At 35.9% G+C, this 26,754-nt stretch overlaps 1 protein-coding gene across 2 annotated transcripts in view; it reads left to right on the forward strand.

Annotated features, from left to right (window-relative positions):
* The window catches only part of LOC135071222 (calcium uniporter protein, mitochondrial), a 255,858-nt gene extending 234,985 nt beyond the window's left edge, over window positions 1-20,873 (forward strand). For both annotated transcript variants that reach the window (XM_063964997.1, XM_063964998.1), the window contains 4 exons: window positions 17,008-17,169; window positions 18,211-18,414; window positions 19,029-19,136; window positions 20,611-20,873. In XM_063964997.1, the coding sequence (XP_063821067.1) occupies window positions 17,008-17,169; window positions 18,211-18,414; window positions 19,029-19,136; window positions 20,611-20,769 (633 nt within the window). In that variant the 3' untranslated portion in view covers window positions 20,770-20,873. The remainder of the gene's footprint in view (window positions 1-17,007; window positions 17,170-18,210; window positions 18,415-19,028; window positions 19,137-20,610) is intronic.
* Window positions 20,874-26,754: the final 5,881 nt, after the last annotated feature.

Here is a 26,754-nt window from a genome sequence, read left to right on the forward strand (position 1 = left end):
ATGGCTGAAATGATGATGATGATGATTAACTTTGTAAACGAAAAAAAGATTGGCGTGAATTTCAGACGGCGCGGTCTTATATTGTAAGATTGCTAGTCTTTATTACTTATATTGAAATCAACATTTCCATACATCCCAGGACCAAGCGGTCCGTCATTAATTGCTCAGAATAATGACGTGGTAGCTTTATTTCCCAGCTATCCTGGCATTAAACCCTCACTTATCTTCCGCCGCCGCTAACGACATTTTGATACAACTCAATTATACTTAAACTTAACGAACATTAAACCTTAACTCAATACATTTGAGGTCATAATAGTTTGGCGACGTAGATCCTCGTTATTGTCACTGAGGATGTCATGGGACACTAATATAGGGTGTAGATTTCAATATTTATGAAGGAAAATGCGTTCGGGAATAAATTAATTACATATCGATCGTGTCTTGCATCTAAATTGGGATTGCTTATAATATGTGAGAGATGATTGAACATTGGGTTGGTAATCCTTGGCAAAATTAAGTAAAGTAAAAATAAATAATGTAAGTGGTATTATATTTTCTAGAAGCGTGTGACGGTGTGAGACGGCTAGAGAGAGAGTAAAATGAGAAAATGTTGTCTAGTTGACAAAACCATATAATTTAAACAAAAAACGTCGTCTACGCGTTGACCCCGCCTCGTAGTAAGTTTTAAATATGCTTGTCTTACTAGTGGGTTCACCATTGGTTACCACAATAGTTGTACGGCGGCGGGATTCGAATCCGCGTTCATTGGATCAAAAGTCCGCTTGTCCGACACCTTCACCGTTCGGCTATTGTCCTTTATTAAGGTATCAAAAGAAGAATTGATTCATTGAGTTAATATTAACAGAACTTTATTTCAATACTCATTTAGTGCGTCCACTAACAATCGGGTTGCCCAATCAATTTATCGCACTGTCAAACCAATCTTAACTAGTTTCCCGCCACTCAAAACCATTAACTGCACCAGCCTAAATTGAAATTTGATTGGTGCCTCTAGTTTGTGAGGTGTTCCATTTCAATTCTCCAATTCTGCATATTGGTTTACGTTCCACCTTTTTTTTATCAGTTTTTTTTATAAAAGTAAGAAAAATACATGTTTATTCAGTATCACACACATACATAATTTTGCCAGTTTTATTCATATGAAAGTGTATGCTTTCCATTGTCACTTTTTGCAATTGTAAATTCAATTTACGTTGCCCGAATTAAAAGTGTTAATGGCTTTTTTCCGTAGGCTTTTAAAAGTTTTATCTGTTTGCATATTTTACTGCTTAATTAAATAACTCCCTTCTTAATTAAATGAGTGCCACAAAAACTAATTGAAGTACACGTACAGTCTTTATAAGTAATAAAAGTTCCATTGAAGTCCTTCTGTTTTATTATTGGCTATCAAACCAAACGTTTCATCAAACAATAACAATGCAATTATTTAATCAAAATAAACACATTGGCTAAACCATTTATGCTGTCAATATTAAGCCATAAAGGTCATGTCGACATTTTTTTTTTTTTTTTATTTGTGTTGAGCGGCTATTCTAGTTCAATAAAGTCCTAGTATCACTGCGACCGTTATCGATCTATTGTGATCGCCGCTGTTTTCCTTACAGTTCGCCTCCGAGTCCTGCATCCATTAGGAAGTGCAGTATCTTTTGGGGGGCGATATGTTTTACATCTTGTGGGCTTAGGATGTGTTTGCCCAGGTGTAAGCTCCGCTTGCGCATCAGAGGTCCGCAGTCCGTGAGCATGTGTAGTGGCGTTTCATCTGCCTCTTGGCACATCCTGCACGTTCTTGTTTCGGATAGTCCCATAGTGGACAAGTGCTTGTTTAAGCTGCAGTGTCCAGTGAGGGCTCGAACTAAGATGCGCATTTTGGTCCTACTCAGTCCTATGATCTGCTTAGAGCTTTTTCGATCATAGGCTTTTATGAGAGCTTTGGAATGAGTTAATCCTGGCGTGTCTGACCATGCCATAAAGGATTTGTTTAAATAGATGTTCTCCAGGGTCATTCGAGCGAGACTTTTGGGAACACCACAAAAGGGTTCTGGACCATATTGTGTTCCCTCCGCTCCCGCTCTGGCTAGTTCGTCGGCATTTTCATTGCCCTCGATTCCCGCATGACCTGGAACCCATCTCAGCGTTACTCTGTTTCGTTCTCCTAGAGTATTTAGTCGACTCATGCAGTTTTCTACCAACTTTGAGGTGATTAAGTTGGAGTTTAAGGCCAGCAGCGCGGCCTGACTGTCTGAGTTAATGTAAATTATGTGGTTGGCATAATTTTTTCGCAGGTTAGCTTCCGCACATTCAATAATGGCGTAGACTTCTGCCTGAAAGATAGAGGCAAATTTGCCCAGGCTTTGAGATAGCCTAAGCTTCGGCTGCTCTCCATACACGCCAAAGCCTACGTTAGGGCCCATTTTTGACCCATCAGTAAACCATATAAGGCTGCCCTTCTCACAGGTGACTTGCTTGTTCAGCCAGTCCTCCCTGTGTGGTATTTCCACTTTGTAGTTCTTTTGGAAGCTACAACTTGGAACCATGATGTCAGAAGTCATGCAAAGAGTAGGTGTGCTCTTTATAGCCTCCAGTAATGTTCTCATTCTCTGGGATATGCAATGGAAGCCCCCCTGAGCGTCTATTCTGTAGGCACTTGCCTCCGCCTCCTTAGCAATGTGCATACTTAGGGGCGTTAGGCACAGTAGTGCGTTCAGGGCCGCCCCAGGTGCGGTTGACATTGCCCCAGTTGCCATGAGACAGGCAAGCCTTTGCAGACTACCTAGTTTAACTGTTACTGTCTTTTGGCTGGTTTTGTGATACCACACTACAGAGGCGTACGATATAGTCGGCCTCACGATAGTGGTATACAGCCATAAGACAGATCGGGGATTCAAGCCCCAATTGTTGCCCATCATGCGGCTACAGGAGCCTAAGGCAATTTTTGCCTTTTGTATTATGTTATTAAGGTGAGTATTCCATGTTAGTTTCTGGTCGATAGTGACGCCCAGATATTTGACTTCCGTGGAAAACTCGATCTCTTTTCCATTTAGAGAGGGTTTGACTAGTTTGTTCAACTGTCTACGCCTGGTAAATGGAATAATGACAGTTTTATCAGCGTTAACTGATAAACTGTTTCTTTTGCACCACCCACCTATGGTGTTTAGCGCTCTTTGCATTATGGAAGATATTGTACTTTGGCAGAAGCCCCTTACTATGACAACAAGGTCGTCAGCGTACCCTTGAGTGTCAATGTTGAGGTCGGCCATTTTATACAGTAGTGTATCAACCGCCAGAGTCCAGAGAAGGGGCGAAAGCACGCCCCCTTGCGGGCATCCTCTGGTGGTTGTAACTTCCGACATATTTCTAACAAGACACGCAACCCATTAGACTGTTATTATAGGAACATTAGAGGCCGTAGTGGTAAGCATTATATGGGGTCAATGGGGGTGTAGGAAAGTTGTTGCATTTGAGTAGTAGAATGTATCCTGTCTTATTCACCAATGGGTCACTTGTATAATATTTTGAACTCAACTAATGAAATAATAAAGAAGATACGAGTAAGATAATTATGGTGTGAAAAATTACTTTTAAGCTTTTTTTTACTTCGTCATTTGATAGTTTGATTTGCCACTAATAAATTGTTGGTAAATCGCTGAATCCGCTAGAAAGTTTGAAGAATGGTACATTTTAGCCTAAAATAGCCAATCTGCTTTAGGGGTGCAATAGCCAGGTGCTATCAGGCCAATAAAAACATACGGGCAGGCTAATAAAAGTTTTCACTTCACTGGAACGCGCTACCGTCGTGGAAATTTACATCTCTATATTTAGATGCAATATCGATTCCTTGAAACATTGCTCGCGGAGAATGAAAAGGGGTTAACGTTATGTTTTTATAACTTTTTATTACTAGTTTTTTTTTAATTCCTTGGTTGAGAATCCTGTTCTTTGTCAAGTAATAAAGTTGTGAAGTACCGGTCTCAAAGGCTTGACAACTGCTAACGAGCGAGAAGAAAAGTGGCTAGACTTCGAGACGCCTGTTCTATTGTCAACCGACTTCAAAAAAGGAGGAGGTTCTCAATTCGACCCGTATGTTTTTTTTTTTTTTTTTTTTTTCTATGTTTGTTACGCGATAACTCCGCCAATTATGAACCGATTTGAACAAATCTTTTTTCGGCGTATAGGTAATACCTCAAGGGTGGTCCCATTTAAATTTAATAATAAAAAAAACAACCCCCAAGGGTGGAAAATTGGGGATGAACTTTTTTATACGCAATATCTCCGCCGATTATAAATCAATTTGAACGATTATTTTTTTTGTTGAATAGGTATTATCAAAAGGGTTGTTTTATGCGAATTTGAAGAAAATATTTCACCCCCAAGGGTGGAAAATTGGGGATGAACTTTTTTATACGCAATATCTCCGCGGATTATGAACCAATTGTTTTTGGTCTCAGTGTACTGCCTACCTTCAGTGGTAACATCAAGGTAATAATTAGTTAACTAAAAAGCAAGAAATAAGTAAAATTTTATAAAAAAAAAAAAACCGACTCCAAAAAACCTACACTAAAACGTAGAAAAATAATTACTAATTACCTACTTATTTATTAGGACGAATTATTAATATTTATGTAGGTATACCATGATTGATACTTTTGGAGTCGGTGCAGGCAAACTTTACATGTTTCATAATCTTTTCACCGACTCCAGAAGTATCAATCATGGTATACCTACATAAATATTAATAATTCGTCCTAATAAATAAGTAGGTAATTAGTAATTATTTTTCTACGTTTTAGTGTAGGTTTTTTGGAGTCGGTTTAATTTTTTTTTATAAAATTTTTATTAGGTGTCTATTACATTACATTTTTAAGTGTTTGGTAGCTACTTATTTTGTTACATTAATTTATTAAGTTCACGTACCTATGTGAGAAACAAAGTCATACGAATATTAATAGAAGAACTGACTTTTATCGCAGGAATTCATTCTATTCACTAGATCTAATATTGTTGTTTAAAAATTAAATATGACGATCTGATAAAGGTCGCAGAAAAAGCCTGGATGCGGGCAGCGCAGGACCGTTTATTGTGGAAAACCTTGGGGGAGGCCTTTGTCCAGCAGTGGAAGTCATTTGGCTGAAACGAATGAAAAATGAAATTTCGCCTGTAACATGGCGATAAGATAATTATCAAATAATGCCTGTTACAACTATATAAGACTTTATAGTGCTTAACTTGATATCAAGCTCTACGACTCTCTTTAATTCAGACTAAATAACAAATATTCCTACCTACTGAAATTTTTATCCCAGACGGGTTCCAAATAATTTTCGTTGAATTTCCAAATTATTAAATTCCTTAAAATTGAATACAAAAGTTAATTAATATTTCGCTATAACATAAACCTTAATTTCGAACAAATTACATTGTTTAAAAGTTCCCTTTTACAAAGCACTGTTGCATTACCCGACCAAAAGCGGGAGGTCTCTATGGTGGGCGATAAATCGTACAGTGCCGGTAATAATTTCCGCCTGAAAACACCTCGCTTTACTTTTTGGCGTAACACCTGCGCGATGTATTAGTTATTTAAGGAGTTATAGCGAACGCTCATTTATTATTTTTTGGGACGCAAATGAACATTACTGGATGTACAGCTTCCATCAGAAAGGCATATCAGTGTCGGAGTATAAAACAAAGTCGCTGCGTCTGTCTCTACGTTTGTCTTTTCAACTACCGACCTACGCCACGTACGTACCTAATAGACTTTTTATCAATGGATTCAATTGGACATTATAAATTGGATCCATGCGGAGCCGGGGCGGATCGCTATGATGCTTTGAATATTATAGGGTTTCTTTCAAATGTGAATATAAGTAGATCAGTTTTTTTTATTCTCTCTCCTTATTATAGGTACTTATTACTCGTTGAAAACATAAATTTCAAAGAGCCGTAAGTACCTAGTAGAGATTTTGAATGTTAGATTTTCCACCTTTTATGTCTAGCTCATCAAAGCCAGTAAATAAAGGTAAAATAGGTAGGTACCTACCTAATGTTAAAACCAAAACCAAGTATTTCCTTCTTATGTATGCTAAATAACCAGGTACAGTAAACTTCAAGTCAGCTTATACTTACGTTTTTGTTGCAGAATAACGTTAATATTTCAACCACATAAAATAGCACAGCGTTTAGTAGTGTCGTTATTTCCCTGGCGATTTAAAATCCCCTTCTTCAAAATGAAACTGTCCACCCTGGCCATTACTAAGCTACCCTTAACACAGCTCTAATATTTCCATAATACAGCCATAGCCACCCTAAAGCTAGATAAGCCTTTTTAAACCCTTGCATAATGGTACAAGAAAAACATTTTGCAGGCTGAACTCATAACATAAAGAAACTGGTTTATGCGAGGACATTTTCTACGTTGTATTTTTAAAATAATTCAGACTATTTTGTAGGAAACCAATTAAAGATTTTAACCATTAAATCTACTAACTTGTCTCAATATTATCAGAAGAATGTCTCTAACCTTTAATTGAGTAAGTTGAGACCACGAATCCAGACACGTCGTTAAACGATTAGGCTCTTTAAAGTCAAGAAAACCCAATTACTTTTCAATCAACCGTAATGAAGATTTGTATTTTCTAATTTTCATCACATTTAAAGTTATGTCCATAGAATACCAGCTTTGTGTTCTGCAGGGTTCTACCCTAGAGAATGACATAATGTTGAGCGGTTTCCATTTGGTTAAAAATACTATTTCATACTTTATCTGTACTTTCTGATGTAGATTATTTACGAATACGTTACAAGTAAAAGCTCTAACTGTTGCTTATTTCGTACTTGTTTTATTTAATGTTCTTTCTTCCACAAGCGATGTCAGAGATGTATGTTGCTCGAGGGTAGCATTGGCTTCGTTAAAAATAGTCTCCATGGGATGTGTCGGGGTTCCCAAAGGATTCAAACCTGACACGCAACTGAGGGCAGAGCAAATAGATCAGTTTAACCATTTCAATTTCGATTACAACAAAATAATTCTGTCTAATACTTAGTTTTGTTTAGATCTTTGGCGTTTTTTAACAACAAAGCCTGCGTTTTAACTAATGGAAAGTGATGATAAGCTCGAAGGTGGTCGAGCTTCACCTGGAATCCTCAACCAATCAAGAACTGGCTATCTTAACTCCAACTTAAATGAATGATATTTGGTTTATGACATTTCTAAACTTAAAGGGATACATTTTTTGGGTAAAAAATACCATCCATATTACGATAACATCTGTGGAATAAAAAAGATTTGAATATTCCACGATTCTTATAAAATCTGAATTTAATTTTAACGAATATGGAAATCAGGATTACTGTTTTATTTGAGCAATAAGTAAAGGTCTGATTCGACAGTCGCAAAGTAGGATTGTCTGGTGAAAAATAGCGACCCTACTGAAGCGAAAAGGTTTCCCTTTCATCAATTGATTCGTTTTGGAAAATAGATAAGTACTTGCATACTATTCTACTGTAAGGATTTTGTCGCTTTGTAAATACATCGATAAAGGAAGACTGGTATTTTATTTGGAAGTATTTGGTACTGAAAGGCACTATACTAACCCGTGAATAAGTCGAATCCACAGTACACAGCTAAATAAATAAGCTTGTGTTACGAGTGGGCTCACCACACAGTCGTTCCTCGAATCTCCATTTGGCCAGTCCGAACCCATCACCGTTCGGCTATCGTGGCTTCAAAGTTAGAAGTACTTACCTAATATAATTTAAATACTCGTAAAATAATAATAAGATTTCAAAAATGAAAACTAAGAATATGCGAATCGTTGGACTTCAAAATCCGTAAAACCAATCTTAAAAATAAGATTAAGCATAATAAAGACCTCGAAAAATATGTTAACCTACTTTTTTAATCTAGTCAAATTCAGCAAATCCTCATTGCAAATTAATATGTCAACAACCTTTTTTTTATTACCCAGAAATTCGTACCTCAAAAATATCGCCCCATCGCGCGCGCTAATCGTGTAGACCCGCCTTACCCACTTACCCTGAGTTATTATTAGCGGGTACATATTTTCTTATGACCCGGCCACACCTGCGTTGGTCATGAACATTCGTGAACTTATGATTGAGTTTTGACTGCTTTTCATTAATTCTTTAATTTAGATTTTTTTTGTTGGTATTGCTGTTGACTGAAATACAAAACTACGCAGCTTTTCTATGATCGTTTTACTAAATTGCGCTAAAGTTTAAGCAAGAAAAATAGAGCCCGATGGTGAAATATTGAAATTGAGATAGTCATAGACTTGAATTTAGTTTTGTTTGAATTAGTTTAATAAGACGCTTGACCGTCGCTCTAAATTATCGTGCTTAGTTGCAGATCAAGAGCTAATTTAGTTTAGTTTAGTGTATGATTCTTTAATTCTTTTTTTTCCTGTAAAAACAAAATAATTAGCTTAGTTCTTGATCTGCATCATATAGAAGTTACATTTTTCACGTCTTGGAACGTTCCAACACACGAAGATTCGCTGCGGAATATCTGCGAAGCATATTGCCGAATTACGCAGGTGTGGCCGCATCATATTTTTTTTCCACTTTCAGAGCAGGTTCATCAATCACAGAGGAATCATCAATCAAGCGGATTGACTCGGTATCTCTGCCGCGTGCACGGCAAATTGGTTTTGGTTTTGTGGTTATTTGATAAATAAATGTACCAAGGAATTAATGGTAAAGGAAATTGAAAAAGACTGTACAAAGGACTGGCATAAAAGAAAAGTTATGAATACGAATGTATTCTATTTCAGTCCTTGTTTTGTATAAAATATTCACGTTGTTTTATCCCGTACAGAAATATACAATTACCTACCTAATACAATTTGCTCAACTCCAAGAACTCCAATTCCTTCGTCATTGCAAACTCTTGTATTTTCTCTAGGTACCTACTTATGTAGTTGTTTTTGTGTTTTGCCTACTGTAAGTAATAACTATTTGGTTCAGACCTCGCCCATGCTATTAGTGGTGGGAAACGTGCCGTGGAAATAGGGAAAATACGAAAACAAGTTCCTTAAAACAAAGAGCTTTGGAGTACTTTTAATTAACAAGTGGCATGATGAGTATCACAAGAATTCGAGATCAATGAAGAGTAACGTTGGTTTTTACTTCGTTTTGTACCACAAAGCAAACAAGTTAACAAAGTTATTAAATACAGAAACAAAATTTGTACAAAATCTCTTGAGTAGAGCAGAGATAGAGCACACAGCAGCTATGAAATAATTTGTGTATTGGATCAACATTAAAATACGCTAAAGTATAAATAAATATCATCATCATCATCATCATTTCAGCCATAGGACGTCCACTGCTGAACATAGGCTGAAATAAATATACTCGTAATTATTGCAAAACTCGAGCATGGCAAAACTTATCAAGAGGAAAATTGGAAAAAGTTTCCCGGAAAACTTTGAAATTCGTGAAGAAATGAATATCCCTATTTTTATAGGATATGTCTTAGATAAATTCATGATAAAATGTGGACATTGCGTCCGATAATTATGTTTTCACAATTCCGATGTTCTTCTTCCATTCCGTTTTCGCACACATCCTGTTTCCGGCGCATTCATCTTGTACTGTCAACATCATACAACATAATACCCGTAAGATACAACATAATACATATAAGATACAACATTGCAACAACACAGAGCATAGCTTGATGGGCTATTCGTTTGTTCAAACTCTGCCAGGTGCATTTTAGTTGGGAACTGGCATTCAAACAAGTTGGAACACGGCTGGTGCCGTCTGCTCCAATTAGGTAAGTACTCCAAACGTCAGGGTTACCCACTGTCCGATTTTACGACAAATTTTGGGAAAATCCATTAAAAGAAAATCCATATTCTGTAAGACTACTTTCCCTTTTTAAGTCATTTAATTTGTTTAGTCAATTTAAGGAGCCAACTAGAATTACGGAAACCACAGCTACTTGTCTAGATAATATTTTCTCTAGCTGTGTCCCTGACAAAAAAGCTGTCATACACAATCTTACGTCAGATCACTGTGGTATTAAAGTAGAATTTATTTTTAATAATTCTAATAATACAAGTAACAAAAATGCCGTATGTAGACCTGTAACCATTAGTCGTCTAGAACGTTTTAAGAATAATCTTGGAAATAAATTGCATTTAGTGCCGTACGTGCAGGGAAACCCAGATGCTCTTTACAATAACCTTTTCGAATGTATTAAAACCGAACATGACAAAGTTTTTACTGTAAAGCCATTAAAACCAACTACCAAATCTAAGTTTAGTGACTGGGCTACTAAGGGAATATACAAAAGTCGAAATACGTTATATGAGCTTTATGGCATGAAAAAGTATAATAATAGTATATCTTTTCTTGAGCATGTGAAAAAGTATTCAAAAATTTTTAAGAAAGTTTGCTTCATGGCTAAGTCTTTTTATATTCGGGACAAGATAGGAAACGCCAGTAATAAAATAAAAGAAACTTGGAATGTTATCAACCGAGAGACTGGTAAACTAAAACCAAGAGATAATGACTTTTCTCTCAAAGTTCACGATAATTTGATATCTGCAGATAAAGATGTAGCAGAAGCTTTTAACAAATTTTTTGTTAATATAGCTTCAGCAACAACTGCCAACTTAAAGTCATCTCCCTCCGAGGCTGAAGAAATATTGAAAACCCACGTGACACCCTGTGACTCGCACTTCTCTTTTAAACATATTACTCCATTAGATATCACTAAAACTTTTAATCTTTTAAATGTAAAGAGTACAACTGATATCTGGGGCATCTCTGTCAAGATAGTCAAACACATTATTGATATAATTTCCCCACAGTTAGCGATAATATTCAATAATTGCATAGAGAAGGGAATCTTCCCCGACCTCATGAAACACAGTAGACTAATGCCATTATTTAAGTCTGGTAGCAAAACCGACCCTGGCAATTATAGACCCATTTCTATCTTGCCCGCTTTGAGCAAGATTTTTGAAAAAATCATACAGGAGCAACTTATGATTCACTTTGGCTCTAATAAACTATTTCATAGTGAACAATATGGTTTTACCAAGGGTCGTTCCACCACCGATGCCGGGGTTGCACTACTTAAACATATCTTCGAGGCTTGGGAGAATTCTCAAAATGCACTAGGGGTCTTCTGTGATCTCTCAAAAGCTTTTGACTGCGTAGAACATCAAACGCTAATTCGCAAACTGCACTATTATGGGGTAAAGGACTCGGCTTTGGATTTAATACAATCCTATTTAAACTTTAGAGTTCAAAAAGTCGACATAAATGGTGTTTTGTCTTCTGGGTCACCTGTAAAAATGGGAGTTCCACAGGGGTCCATTCTGGGTCCATTCTTGTTTCTTATATACATTAATGATCTACCATATTTTGTTAAAGACTCTTGCGAAATAGTGTTATTTGCTGATGACACATCTTTGATTTTTAATATTGATAGAAGTAAAAATAACTTTGACGATGTAAATAATGCACTAACAAGAGTTTTAAGTTGGTTCACTACAAATAAATGTATAAAATTCTCTTTGCCTAACGTAAAAACAGTTAGTACCCAAATACAACTTAATAATAATGCAATCGATCTGGTAGAATCTACTGTATTTCTGGGAATTACCCTGGATTCAAAACTCCAGTGGGGCTCCCATATAGAAACTCTGGCGGGAAAGCTCAGCTCAGCGGCTTTTGCAATAAAAAGGATACGGTCATTAACTGATGTTTCAACAGCTCGCTTAGTCTACTTTAGCTACTTTCATAGCCTAATGTCATATGGAATCATGCTATGGGGCAAAGCTGCAGATTTTGAAACAATATTTATTCTGCAAAAACGTGCCATAAGATACTTGTATAAAATGAAATCAAGAGCGTCCCTTAGAGAATTGTTTAAAGAAATTGGCATTCTCACGGCCGCTTCACAATACATCTTAAACTGTATTCTATTTATTTAACAAAATATTAATGAATTCAAAAAGAAAAGTGATATTCACCAAATCAATACTAGAAATAAAAATAAATTGGCTATACCCGCTTTTAGACTTAATAAAGTGTTTGCCACCTTTATGGGACAAGGTATCCATTTTTATAACAAAGTCCCTGATAAATATAAAGAGCTACCGTACAATAAATTTAAAGGTATAGTTAAAGATCACATGCTTAAAAAAGCCTATTATACAACTCGAGATTTTCTTAATGATAAGTCATCCTGGGAGTAGGATTATGGTCCTCTCATGCTCGCACTAAAAAGAATTAAAATCGTGCTATGAAAAGTAATGTATAAACTAATCTAATTTTCTAAAATGTTATAGTGTCATGCTTCTCAATCTGGACTGTTACTTAGCTTTATTATTAGTTTTTTTTTCTCTAAGAGATAACTTGGTATTGTCATTCTCACTAAAATGTCTCTGGGGTGGTGGCGTAGTGTGGCGGGTCGTTACATTCCCTCTAATATGGTCGAGTGAAGCGATGGCTGGTTCACTCGTCATGTCTGTGAACAGGCGCTGCTTTCGGGGACTGGTCAATCCAAGTTATTCCAACTTATGTATGCGAGTCATTTCTACTAGTATTTGAGTATGTAATCTGTAAGTCTAGATATTAGCACGTCACTACCTTGTTTAATATGCCACGCAATTTTGTATACCCATTCTTATAAGATACACTATACAAGAATGCATGGTAAATTCAGTGAACTGCTCCTGAATCGAATGTACCTACTACTGCTATTTCTATTTATTTATATTAACCGGCAGACAGTGGTGACTGAGTTTGTTGCGGCGCTTCTTCTCAGCACTTGCCAAATGTTGGTCTCGAAGCGCTGGTAGGGTAAAAAGATTATGAGACATGTAGAGGCTCCTTAAGAGCAAAATGACGATTTGTAAGAACTATTTATTAGTCTAAACAAATAAAGAAATTTTGACTTTGACTTTGACTTTGAAAATGGAGAGGATTATCTCACAAACTGGATAGGTTTTATTGACGACTGACTGATGCCTTTCAAGGTCCAAGAAGTGAATGACAGAAAGATATTTTTTTATGATATTTGCGTGACAATCTCATCATCATCATCAGAATTTCAGCCATAGGACGTCCACTGCTGAATATAGGCCTCCCCCAATGCTTTCCATGTTGATCGATGGGTAGTGGCCTGCGTCCAGCGCTTCCCTGCTACCTTTATGATGTCGTCACGTGACAATCTATAAAGTTGTAAATAAATAACGAAAGTTATTCTTATTATACAGTCATCTTAACTTACATTAAAGGTACTTATTCTAAAAACAACATTAAAAAATAAGGCCAAAGTGGAGGAAAAAATTACGGTGCCACGCCAATTTTTCTACATTTTGAGAAGCAGTTGCTAATGCCGTACCATTACCAGCTAATGGAAGACCCATATTTTATTACGGAAAGTTAGAGTGACGCGATATTATTTTTATTAATCGTATAAATAGATTGCGAGGCCACCAGCGACAGGAGACGACGGATTTTTTTCTACAGATTTCTACAAGATGAAACCCAGGCTATCAATCAATTTGCTCGATCATTGCTTTACTAAGCCTTAGCGATAGCGTCGCCGATCTATCCCAAAATCATAATCATAGAGGCATTGATTAATTGGTTAATCTGACGCAAGCTTTGACGCTACATTGATATTTTAGGACAACGTAAATCTTACATTAGGATTACATTAGGGACCCATACCAATAAAACATCGTTTAAGACTAAATTTTCTTGGTGATTGAAAGAAAGCAAGATACGTTTATTACAATGGGCATCACACAAATACAGGCAATTACATAGACATGACAGTGGCACATAATAATGGAAGAAGAAAAAATAAAAACAAGAGTAAACTGAGCAGTGTCACCCATTACAAATAAGATGCCCACTGCAACGGGACCCCACTCAGCTTATGCCGTGGCCCACGGTGACGAAGGCCACGGCGCTGGTTTTCAGTGTGCCCCATGCCGAGTGAGGGTCACGGACCATTTTTCGAAAGCTTTTTCTGTATCATATCCATACTTTTTGCTAGTTTCAGTGGTAGAAAAAAACCGGCCAAGTGCGAGTCGGACTCGCGCACCGAGGGTTCCGTACAAACCTGCAAGGTTTACAAAGTTCGTTCATTACGACAATTGAGTCATAACTATGGTATTTTCATTGCAAAATGAAATTCATAACATTACAATGGGGAAAGATGGAGGAGCATAAATTTAAGACAAAGATCTCTTTATCGTTTAAGTAAATAATAATGTCATTGAATTTAATTATAAGTATAACACTCTAAGCAGTTAGGACGCATTTAGATTATACAGCTACATTCACCAAAACATCGGGATTGAATGACGATGAGTGAGGTCGTCTTTGCCGTTTGAAAAATGTTGCCCTCCCCATACATAGTATAATAACTCGCGGTCATTGCTGTAACTAAAATTATGTTTACAATCACAATTTTTTTGGTGGTATAACTACTTACAATTTTAAGCTTTTCGGAATTTTCTGTTACCTGTGCTGTAAGCTATTGCTTCTTACCAAATTTCGAGATTCTATGTCAACGGGAAGTGGTCTTTAGGTTTTAATTCCCTTGCGTGTAGTTGCGAGTTTCAAAATATGCGGTATCAATGGTTGTACTTTTGCGTTTTGCGTTTTTGCGTTGACTTAGAATTTTTTTTTTCACGGGTTAAAGGCAATTAGATCTAAGTATTTGATATGAATTTCAACTTGATAGCTCTACGCGTTCATGAGGAAAAAAGTAATAAGTCTAATAAGTTTATATTTATTAAAAAATATATATTTTGTAATGTAACTAAAAATTTAAGGTTTTCGGAATTTTTCCTTTATGTGTGCTATAAAACGTTGCTTCATGCCAAATTTCAAGATTCTAGGTCGACTGGAAGTACCCTTTAGGTTTTGATTCCCTTGCGAGTACTTGCGAGTTTCAAAATATGCAGCTTAAATTGCTGTTTCTTTTAATTGCGTTGACATAGAAGTTTGATTTTGTTACAGCTTAAAGGTATTATAGACCTGAGTATTTGGTATGAATTTCAATTTAATACCTCTACGCGTTTATGAGGAAATGGGTAGTAAGTTTAAAATTATTAAAAAAAAAAAAATTATGTGATGTAACTAAAAATTTATGGTTTTCGTAATTTTTCCTTTATCTATGCTATAAGACGTTGCTTCGTACCAAATTTCAAGATTCTGAGTTCACGGGAAGCACCCTGTAGGTTTTGATTCCCTTGCAAGTGTCGAAAATATGCGGCATAAACGGCTGTATCTTTTGATTGCGTTGGCTTAGAAGTTTGATTTTTTCACAGCTTCAAGGGACAGTAGACCTGAGTAATTGATATAAATTTCAGCTTCATACCTCCACGCGTTCCTGAGAAAAAGGGTCTTGACAGACGGACGGACGGACGGACAGACGGACAACAAAGTGATCCTATAAGGGTTCCGTTTTTTCCTTTTGAGGTACGGAACCCTAAAAAAATGATGGCAATCCAGGATGGGTAGAATATTTGTGAGCACCCTGCAAACGTGTCGGCTTTCCTGCGAACCATACAACGTTTCGAATGCCAGTCGGTATTGGGCGCTTTGATTGATAGGTAAGCTTTAAAAGGCTGCGTTTTGGAGCTGAAATCAAGTTAGAGCTGTTCAGATGTTTGGTTTTGATTCTCGTGTGATATATTGATGTTTCTGTCTCAAATAGGGTTATTCTGAAAAGTTTTTGTAATGTTGGTCACTCAATCATTTGAAGCGAATGATTTTATCTGTAAAATTATTGAGGGGACAACAGAACAACAGAGTATCGAAATGGGTCGATCATTATTCTCTTGTTGACCGCTGCACTATTATGATGAACCCACACAAATCACAGTTGGTGGCTTACATAAAAAGGAATAGGAAAGTGTAGAACAATACTGAAACATGAAGATACGTAAAATAGGCTAAAATTAAGAATCTAGACTGGCTAAAAGGTCAGTTTTGGAGTAGAGCGCTTAAATAGGTTGCACTAGGAACCAGATAGCAAAGATTAGTAGAGGAAATATTATTAATATTGACCTAAGTAACAACGTTTAATCCACAGTGGGTGAACATTTTCGGGGTAAATATTTTAAATGTTGGCAACCCATGAACTAGAATACATTTGGAGCCGACACGTCTGCGGCTTCCCAGCTAACAGCATTTGAATGCTTTGGTATTGGCTTTGTGGATAGTTTGACGTAAAAGCTTGTTTTGGAGGCAAAATCGAGTTGGAGGTGTTATAACGTATGAGCTTATCTTTTGTGATGTAATTCATGTTTCTGTTGAAAAATAAGGGATTTATTGAAAATAAAAAGAGCATGTTACGTTAAAATTCTTATGTTACTACTAATGTATGTGAAAGTTTATCAGGATGAATAGATAGATGGATGACTGAACCGATTTAGATAAATTTTGTAATAGAGAGTTTGAAACCAAGGTTTTTTAGAAGGGACCAAAATTCACACGGGCAAATCCGCAAGAAACGAAAAATTTTGCGCGCGTATGCTAAAGCGCTTTAAAAACCTTTATACAAAAGAGGCTCCTTTTTCTGATAGAGCCGTCACTGACGTCACTGTCACCCGTTAGAAGTTACGGGGTGTTCATAATCCGAGGGTTGTCACATTACACGCGTGAAGCGGTTACTGGCAAGGGTTGCCAAGGGGACGCCACGGAGCGGAATGATTGGGGCACTTGAGGTGTTTTGCTAACCGAGCATCCCATGATATTATAATGGTTCAGAAGTGATGTCTTTTTTTCAACGTATGATTTTTGTACCAATATTACTGTTTTTCTTTGTGTATTTAAGACCGTGTTCCCTTTAATTTTAGACTGCATTGATGGATTATAATGACTGTGTTAGGTACTTGTGCTATTCTTAAATGTTTCTTTTTACCACAGGCAAATTGTTACGAATAAACTTATTACTTTATCTGGTACTATTTAAATTTACAGGAGCGACTGAGCAACGAGGAGGTGACACGCCTGAGCGACGTGCGGAACCTCGTGAACCAGTTGTACGAGGCGCTTAATGTCCGCGAGCATCAGATCCGAAAGGAGAGGGACCTGCGTTCCCAGCTCGAAAAACTTAACTCGGAGCTGCAGCCGCTTGAAGAGGTAAGAGCAGCTATAATGTTTAATATTAATTGGTCCTTTAATTTTTTTGGTATGTAGGTACTGAACTGATATTGGCACGCCTAAACGACATTAACTAGGTACGCTATGAAGCGATTAGATAAAAATGAAAATTATACGTCTGAACGACGTAACGAAAAATAAGTAGAAGATTTTAAGATGTAAATTCGGATACTTTAGTAAAATATTGGGAATTTTGGGAATTAAAATGCATGTGGCATTGTCAGACACACGAAAATAACCGTATTAAACTTAAAACAAAAGTTTGATAAGTTTTAGGTTATGAAAGGTGTAGGCATTACGGGTAGACCAAATGGTCAGGGGCGATGTAGGTTGTCTAAAGCGTAGTTTAATTCTGACTTAAGAATAAAGCTTAATCACCAGAAAGCGATTATACGCATCGTTCCAGTTTGGCAACAAAGCCGGACTCTACGTAACAGTTAAACAAATTGCCAAAGATACGAACTACCAAACTGGGGCGATGAAGTTTGGCAAAACTTTACTGGCGATTGAAACCTACTTTTTGCAATCTAACTTTGGCGTAAACATTCGGTGGTTTTTCTTATTGTTTTAAGTGCTACTACGTACGAGCACAAATGTATGAACGAACGGTATGAATTTCCAATGTTTATGTACTTTCAAATCATAATCATAATGCATGTTCTAGCAAAAGGATTTTAAATTATTTTTCGGTAGGGAGTTAACTAATGATACATGATTCTGAAACTACGCTCAGGCTGAATTATTATAATATTATCAATCACAACACTGAGTCCATACTTGAGTTTTAATCGAGTTTCAACGTTTATTTTCAAGTTACCGTTTCGTTTAATTTTAAACGACATCCTTTTTCGGAGAGAGTCCTCTCCTCACTCCTATCGCCTCTTTTTCCGTAGCTACATAAAGTTATATTTACAATTTTGTACACTTTTATGTTTCATTTATCATTTCACTAAGATTTATTTATTTATTTACAACATTATTTTTTTTACTGTCATGACAAACATTCAAATCTTTCTCCAGAAACGCATGAGCCTAGAAGTGGAGACCACGCGTAAGACCTCAGCGCTCACTTGGGTCGGCCTCGGCCTGATGGGTGTGCAGTTCGGGGTCCTCGCTCGCCTGACCTGGTGGGAGTACTCCTGGGACATCATGGAGCCCGTGACTTACTTCGTCACTTATGGCACCGCTATGGCTGCGTACGCTTACTTTGTGCTGACTAAGCAGGTAAGATAGAATCAATAGATCACAAGATAACTGTCCGTGGTATATACTAAGGTTACTTAACTTCAAACTCCTTTTATGTTCTTCTGATTAATTTCGTTGTGGGTCCAATGACAGTTTAACTTTCCCCCGGGACAAACTGGACCTTCACTGGTTGGGTTTTTATTGGCGGTCAAGCTGTAGGTCCTGGCTGCACAGGAGTTGCAGCGGTGGGAATGAGCGGTGGGAATAGTCCCGTAAGCAGGTAAGACCAAGAGCAATCAGTAAGATATGCCCCTACAATGGTTTATTAGATGCTAGACCAAAGATAGGGGAAAGAGAGTTTCAGCTGCGATTTTTTTAAAGGATTTTAGAAATTTGTATTGCACCATTACTAATATTCCCGTTAACCCCTCGTGGTGAGCTAAATATGCTTGCGTTACGAGCGGGTTCACCACAGTAGTCCAGCGGCAGGGTTCGAACCCGCGTTCCTTGGATATCGAGTCGATCAGTCCAAGTCTTTCCCTGTAGGGCTATTGTCGCTTCAAATGGATGAACTTTAGCGGGTGGTTGATGTTATACTATTAAGAAAATAGAAGAATTCAGTTGTGTAATTTATATTTGTATTATTTTTCCAGGAATACGTCCTGCCTGATGTGAAGGATAGGCAACACCTGCTGACCCTGCACAAGAAGGCGAAAAAGATAGGCCTCGACATCAACCACTACAATCATCTAAAAGATGAGGTACGTAACTTTATGCATTCGTATTTAAACAAAATATGCCTGTTTTGTTAATTTCGTTCACATTTTCTGTATTTTCAAAATAAAATAAAATCGGTCGGCAAGTACTCAGCTGATGTAGCAGTCTGCGTCAAACAGACCATAATACCTTAAAGCTGGGTTGCACCATCTTACTTTAACTTTGACAAACGTCAAAAATCTGTCACACTCCATACAAAAAGCACCGGTTATCGTTATAGTTACCGTTAAATTGTGGTGCAAATCAGCCAAAGTAGCCAAAAAGTTGCCAACACAAACTTATTCCAATTGTAATAAAGACGTGTTTACGAAACTTTTGGCTACTTTGGATGTCACGAAATTTTTGATGCTGACTGTACCAAAAATTTTAATGGATTTTGTGAATTTCGAATTCAGGGACTTTTGAAAATGTTCCTTTAGTTAGATATTTGCATGCAAAAAAATGGTTGTGTGCGGAGACGCGACCTCTTGTGTAGTAGGGGAGACCGAGGAGAGTTTTTTTAAATTTATTTATTTAAGGCAACCTTCAGTCATGTACAGTCACGGAATGAAAAGGTTCGTCAGTTTCAAATTGATTCCTTCAACGAATCGCGAGCACATATTACCTTTTGAAACTATGTTACAGAATAAACTCGAGTTAGAGAAAATAATCTTTAACTGTTCGTCAGTAAAGTTCAAAATTATTCAGATCAAAGTTGTTTGACGATTTATCTTGTCAAGAAGATTATTATGATTTATAAACTAAAACCTTCTTGTTGGTTCAACCTGCCATTATTATTTCTTTTAAATAAAAAAAACTATTGTCAATTGGTCAATGTCATCATTGCATTGCACTGATGGGATAGAAAAATAAACAAGCAAAACCTTATTCGTTAGCAAACGTCATATTTGTTTAAATGTTAGCAGCACTGTTTCTTGCACTGTTATGTTGGCAGGTTTGACTCTACAGTACCTAGTGCAAGCGAAAACCGACACTAAGGTGACGAACCTTTTCATTCCGCGACTGTACAATCGATAGTACTATGGTAAAGATGAATATGACTAAAGACCAAATTAGTATTACAATATTAGTAACTAGAAAGTTGTGACATTGTCGATTTTTGTAAACTTATTAACTAACAACGAGCTCGCAATAGCGCGTATTTGTTAGCTCGAGAAATAAACTAAAAACGCGCACTGTTACGAGCTCGCTAGAAGTTAATAAGTTCCATAAACTCTCCTCAGTCTCCCCTAGGCGATTACTGGACAGTAACGTCCACGAGCGTTCAGGTAGTAAAGGATAATACGACAGAACACCTATAGACGTCATCGTTTTTATTCGTTTTACATTGAAACTGCTCCCAAAGGCAATGTATGTGAAGTAGTGTCATCTTGGAAGTCATTCTTAAATTGTACTGTCCAACAAAGTGTTAACCGCGTCACCGCCGATCGTCAACTAACCAACATTTTTATCTTACAGATAGACAAATTAGAAAAAGATCTCGGCCGCCTCCGTGATCCTCTACACATCCACCTCCCGGCGTCCTACGTGGAGAAGTCTGGAGACGACAAGCGATCGCCCTTGACCAAGATAAAGGACATGCTCGAGGAAACCAGCAAGAAGATGAAAATCACGTAATATTGGCTGAACCTCTCGCGTCGGGGTCCCCGCCCCTAGATGCGGCCCTGTTGAAGTTAGGCCACCGCTCATGTGACGCCTTAGAGCTTAGAGCTGAGACACTTAACTTTAATGTGTCCCGAGATTCAAATATAGCAAGTTTTTTTATTATGTTTCTGGCAGTTAAAATGTTAAGTTTTCTTACAAAGCCCAATAGGTCAGCTTCGTTGTCCGGTACTTCAATATAGCTTAAATAAAGTTTGGTAAAATACAAATATGCAAATTAAAAAGCTTCAAAAAATTTAAAAAATATTACCCCAAGTAAATGTTACTTGTTTATGTAAAGTTGTGTTGTTGGTAGATCTTTGTCAATAAATAATAATAATAATAAATAAATGTTAACCTATTTGGTCAGTCAAAAAGACATTTAAAAACTTTCTGTACATAAAGTATTCTTTGAAAAAATATCTTGCCATTTTCTTCAAAAGAGTTATCGCTATATTAGTCTGTTTAAGACCTAGACCGAAAATATGAATATTGATAAATATGTAGATAAGAAGAATAAATAACAGCCATTATTGAAACTTGCCATGGCTCTTGGTATCGATGACGGGCGTTAGTAGATCGTCTTAAGTCTTTTCTAGATGGAGAAAGATGCAATTTTTAATATAATATAGTGAAAGAAATTGTAAGAACAATCCAGACCATTGCAATGGACGTACGTGGATGTAACTTATTACCAAGTAAGCTTTTGAAAAATGAAAATTAGTAAAATAATATGAAGTCTCTAAGGCGTACCATGAGCTGATTTAGGCTTTTTTGAACGACAATCGCACCGTTCGATATTTTTCAGCCACCGTTTCGAATCTTAGTTGTTTACAAAATAATATATTAAAAGGTTTAGATTATTTTACGTAAATTGGCCGAGACAGTCTCTCGGTAGGTACGAGTGTTTCGCGTAACACAAAATAAGTACCTATCTTAGGAAATTGCTTTTAGTAAATTTTACAAAATAAAAAGATTTAAGTTACGTAGTTTTTACAATATGCTCACAATCGTTTCCTATTTTAGTTTTAATTCTAACAATACCATAATTTCTTTTTTTGTGTTTGAAAATTTTGGATTTTTGGAAAACTGTGCCAACGAATTTGTGAATAAAGTAATATAATGTTTGTTCAGGAACCACAAAGTTTATTTTAAAGTTTGGGATATTTTTTTCATGTCTCAGTACTAACCTTTATGTAGTTTGTAAATGAAATCTAGTCTTGTGTTATGTTCTAAGTTCAACTGAACATAGTAAAATATTTACCTAAAACTCTTGATAAGAATACCTTGCTTGATATTAATGCTTGTCTCATAAACGCCGATAAATTTAATAAAATATATAAAAATAAGAATATGTATTAAAAGGTTGAGTTTTTGGGATGACATTTGATTTTTTACATGGAGAAAAATGCTTCTACGAACCTGATGCTCAATTTATCCCAAATTCTCCGTACATTTTTACCTTAGGTTTACAAACAAACAAATTAATATGTACCTTACCTACATACACATATTATGAGTCATCTCTTGGGTATCTTAGAAGGATTCTGTTCTATATTGTAAACTTTTCTATATGTTACATTCAATTTCCCATATAAAAAACTCAACCAAAATAAAATCTTGACCAACTGTCGCATCGTACAGCATCAAATGCATAATAGAGTTATAATTTGTATAGCAGTAAGTCACATGAACTGAAAAGTTGAATCATGCTTAGGAAAATCATTTGTAAATTTATTGCCAGCTAGATTTACATACCTATTAGGTATTTAATTGCTACGGGGCCTACGCGGGGCGTACATGAATATTAGTATGAGACTGAACGACCCGCACACGTCCGTCACAAACGAAACGGCTAATTAATAAAAGACATTTATTTTATTGTGTTAATTTTCTGTTAAATCCGAAATATAACTTTTTAGTAACAAAGTAGTGATTAACGAAGTTAATTAGATTTCATTAAATTCTCAGTTATGTTTGGGAGTCATACAATGTACGCCCCACAAACGCCCCGCACATGTCACGTGACCTATAAGCCGTTTTTGAAAAACACGGGTACATAAGAATCTCTGTATTAGTAAAAATTCATAGCATAAGAATTTTCTCGATGCTGGAAAAACAATGTAATATAACTGTAGAAATTACCACATTTTGGTTCGGATTCTACGCAAACATTGCACAAAATATTTTTAAGAACGTAAGGTGCTTTTAAAATCAGCTGGTAATATTATTTTAAAACTGCGTTTAGTGTTTTGCTTCATTTATTTATGTCATTGCGTAGTTAGTTTTATGCATTTCGATTTTTTTTCAATTAAATATTTATTGATATTTTTGCTTTTTTAGTATCTAACATGTCTGTTTATGTACTAATTTCCCGTAAAAAGGACATCGATAGAAATACAGCGAATGGCAAACCAAAATTCATTATGAAGTTGGTCCAATTGGCTCCAATTTGGAACAACGTCATAATGAATGCGAAAAAGTGTGCGTTGTTGAAGCATTAAATGTGCTGGTCCTGATCACGACCACCTTATGACGTTTTAGAGTTTTACTAAGGACTTTTATAGTTTTAATAGCGTTATTTCAAGTAATGGTATAATCGTTATTCTTTTTTTTAAGTCACGTTAATAAACCATACATAATTCTTGAATCATAAACAACGTAGAGGAAAGATGTATCTTGTATGTATGAGCGCTAAAGTAATATAGTTGCATGTTTGAAATGATATATTTATACTTATAGTAACCGCTGTAGGTTAAATAATGGCTGTGAAAAAAATGTGAAAAGCATTTTCAGTCCATAAAACTATTTAAAATCACGTTTAGTGACTGTATCGTCACAGTAAGTGTTATTGAACATGAAATTACTCGATTTTTGAGCCGATTATTGTCACGTTTGCAGTATGTGGCAGTTATTATGATTGTAAAATTGACATAGGCCATCCGTATTTAGTTGATAACGTGATGGTGCACGTTCATTATAAACGTTAAAGTTCATAGAATAACGTTACGCAGTAGGCTACATGTAAACGTTTTTAAAGCACACTTTAATTAAGTTGGTCTTTATATCATTATAATTTATTTGGCTACGCGAGAAGTGAGAAAACTATAAGTACAGTATATTTTCCCTCGTCAAAGTTTTATATTAATTTACACTCGTAAAATGTTAGTTTGTAGGAGTGTACTACCAACAGAAGGGATAATTTTTAAAATAATATTTCGCCACAGATATTTTATTGGATTGTATCAGGTACACCAACCAATTCGTATCTAAATACGTTGGTTGGGAGACGCTAGCAGGGCTGTAAATATTCAGTTCCAAAATTATTATTATTAGGTACACAGCCGTAGGACACTCACAAATGCTGATTTTCATTTTTGCATGAGAAAACCGGGGCGTACGCGGGCCTTTCCGTAGTCTTTAACAATTTCGTACGTACGTAGCGTATTAAGTACGCCCCGTTTGTTATGTTGAATAAGTAGCTAAAATAAAAGGTTTTCCGACTTGCCTTGATTATAATTAACTAATAATTTTGAGTTCTATTTTGATGTTTATTTTACCGTAAAGGGACCTACTTGAGATATTATTTAAACTTAAAATTAATAGGTGTAATTCTAATATATTTTTGTTTTTAAATATTGCTGTTTGTAAATATTAGTAACATTATTTGGTATAAATATCTAAATCAGGTGACATATAAAGTCCTCAGTGTGTTGAAACCCTTAGGCTTAGATCTTTAAGTGCAATAGTTTTTAAATTCTGTTGTTTAACGACATTGGTTTTTCTCTCGACTATGAGCTTGCCCTACGGACTTGTATAACATTTTGACTATCACGGCCTTATGAATACGGTCTAAAATTCTTTGTATATAATGTACCCCATGTATCTAGGTATAAGCACGCACATGATGTTATTCGCTCAAAATAGCTTTCTCTTGTGATTTGCTGATTTGCCTTTTAGGATCTTTTTCTAACTAACGTTTTTTCTATCTATAATAGATTTTTATATAAATAACGTAGCGTTAAGTGGGAGCAAAGCTTCAGTTGATGTTATTAAAGTTGATTTATTTAATAGTTAATAAATAGTTATTTGAATTAAGATTTAGTATTCAGAATTTGTACGTAGCGAGTTGGAGATGAACCTTGTGTTTGTTAGCATTGTCTTCATATTTATGGTGATAGATTTGTCTTACCATCGATCACCATTGAGTAGAATGTTCGTTGTTTTTAAGTTTCATATCACTCTAATTTGAGCAAAATAAGTCTTAGAACACTAGTTTTTATTTTTTGACTAAGTCTAAATGTGTACTCACCTTAACTCGTCGAATGTGCGACTGAGACAACGCTCTACTAATCGACAATTGCCGTCTCCGTCTACAGCTCGCTGTGTATATCTTCGAGTACCTCACGTACAGTCGCTGGCACATCAGGCTATGCATATTTGTTGAAAAATGGCACTTATTCCAACTACATTAAGATGCTGTATTGTCTAACTTGATGTGCCTCCGTCTGCTGCATTATCGTACAGACTTGACGTTAGTTTATGTTCTTAACACAGTCGCAATAGATTAGAGTTAAGTGTAGTCGAGAAACATGTTTTTAGGACGGAATAGTTAGATATTTTCAATTTCAAGGGGTGATTGCGTAGGTAAACGAAAGGGTATTGATACTTTTCTTTGGGTTAAATAAAGTACAAAAAAGTAATCTTTGATTCACAGTTTAAAATCACCTTGATTGGAAAATAAGGTGTCTGTCAGCCTGTGTTTGATTATTATTTTGGATTTTTACGTCCTGATTTTATTTTTGTACTTTCTATAACCCATTTTATTTCCTTCTATTATTTTCGTTAATCCCCTTCTATATTGCTGCCTATATTGTCCTTAATATTTCTACTATCGTAATATACACTGAAGTATTTATTATAAAATAATAAATCAAAATTTATTTTAAAAATCTAGTTATACATTGGATATATGCATTTTGAAATTATAATACGCATTACTTAGACCTTTTAAAGATTTCACTATCGAGTAGGTAGGGTGTTTATTATTAAAAATACTTACTGACAGTATTTGGAAGGGCTGGTTGTCTTGAAGCATTTGTAGATCATCAATGAGGATCATTTTCTTTTATTAACTAGGAAGTGTACAAAGCGAAAATATTATTTATTTTAAGCCTTATTATTAAGGATGTTGGGTTGTTTTCATTTTCTTCTTGTCAGTTGATGTGCTGACGTCAGTACATTTTGGGCTTTCGCTGATATTTGGTATGTATTTATAGAATTTATGTGTCAGATAAACTCTTGAGAATTATAACTGTCTATTTTTGTGGTTATTATCGATAATGTCGATAGTATTGCCATTATCAAAAATAGTGTTATCGATATTAATCCTGCACATAATAAGGCACAAACTAAACACAGTCTATCTCTTTTTATCTTTATTGCACAAAGTAGGATAGCACAGTGCTGCCACAAACTAAATTAGACTATTATGTAACAAGACAAACAGCTCTTCATACTTGGCATGTACTAGACTAATTAATTTAACCACATACTAACTTTCCTGATACTATTTCACTTATAAAGAGATTTGCCAAAATTTACCCTTCCAAAATTCTTGTTATTAACTTTGTTAATCCTTTTGCATTATTATATAATTATGGAGAGGTGCAGTCAGCGGAAAATGTGTCAACTCATAAACTCAGATTTTTGATTCTCAAGTTGTAAGTGCATTTTTTTTATCGAAATCAACAACCGAAAAGGTTGTTGACTTAAGATGATTTTTTTTTCAAAACCAAGCCTATAAGTCTCTGTTTGATTCTTCGTTTTCTGGCACTTGCGGTCACACAAAGCGGAGTCCAAACTACGGTTTACCTAATGCACAACTAATCGAGATAAATTGATGAATAAACATTTGCATCATTTTGTGAAATCGTCCATAAAAATGTGACCGTGTGTCTT

The sequence above is a fragment of the Ostrinia nubilalis genome, chromosome 4, assembly GCF_963855985.1.
Source record: "Ostrinia nubilalis chromosome 4, ilOstNubi1.1, whole genome shotgun sequence".
NCBI classification, from domain to species: domain Eukaryota; kingdom Metazoa; phylum Arthropoda; class Insecta; order Lepidoptera; family Crambidae; genus Ostrinia; species Ostrinia nubilalis.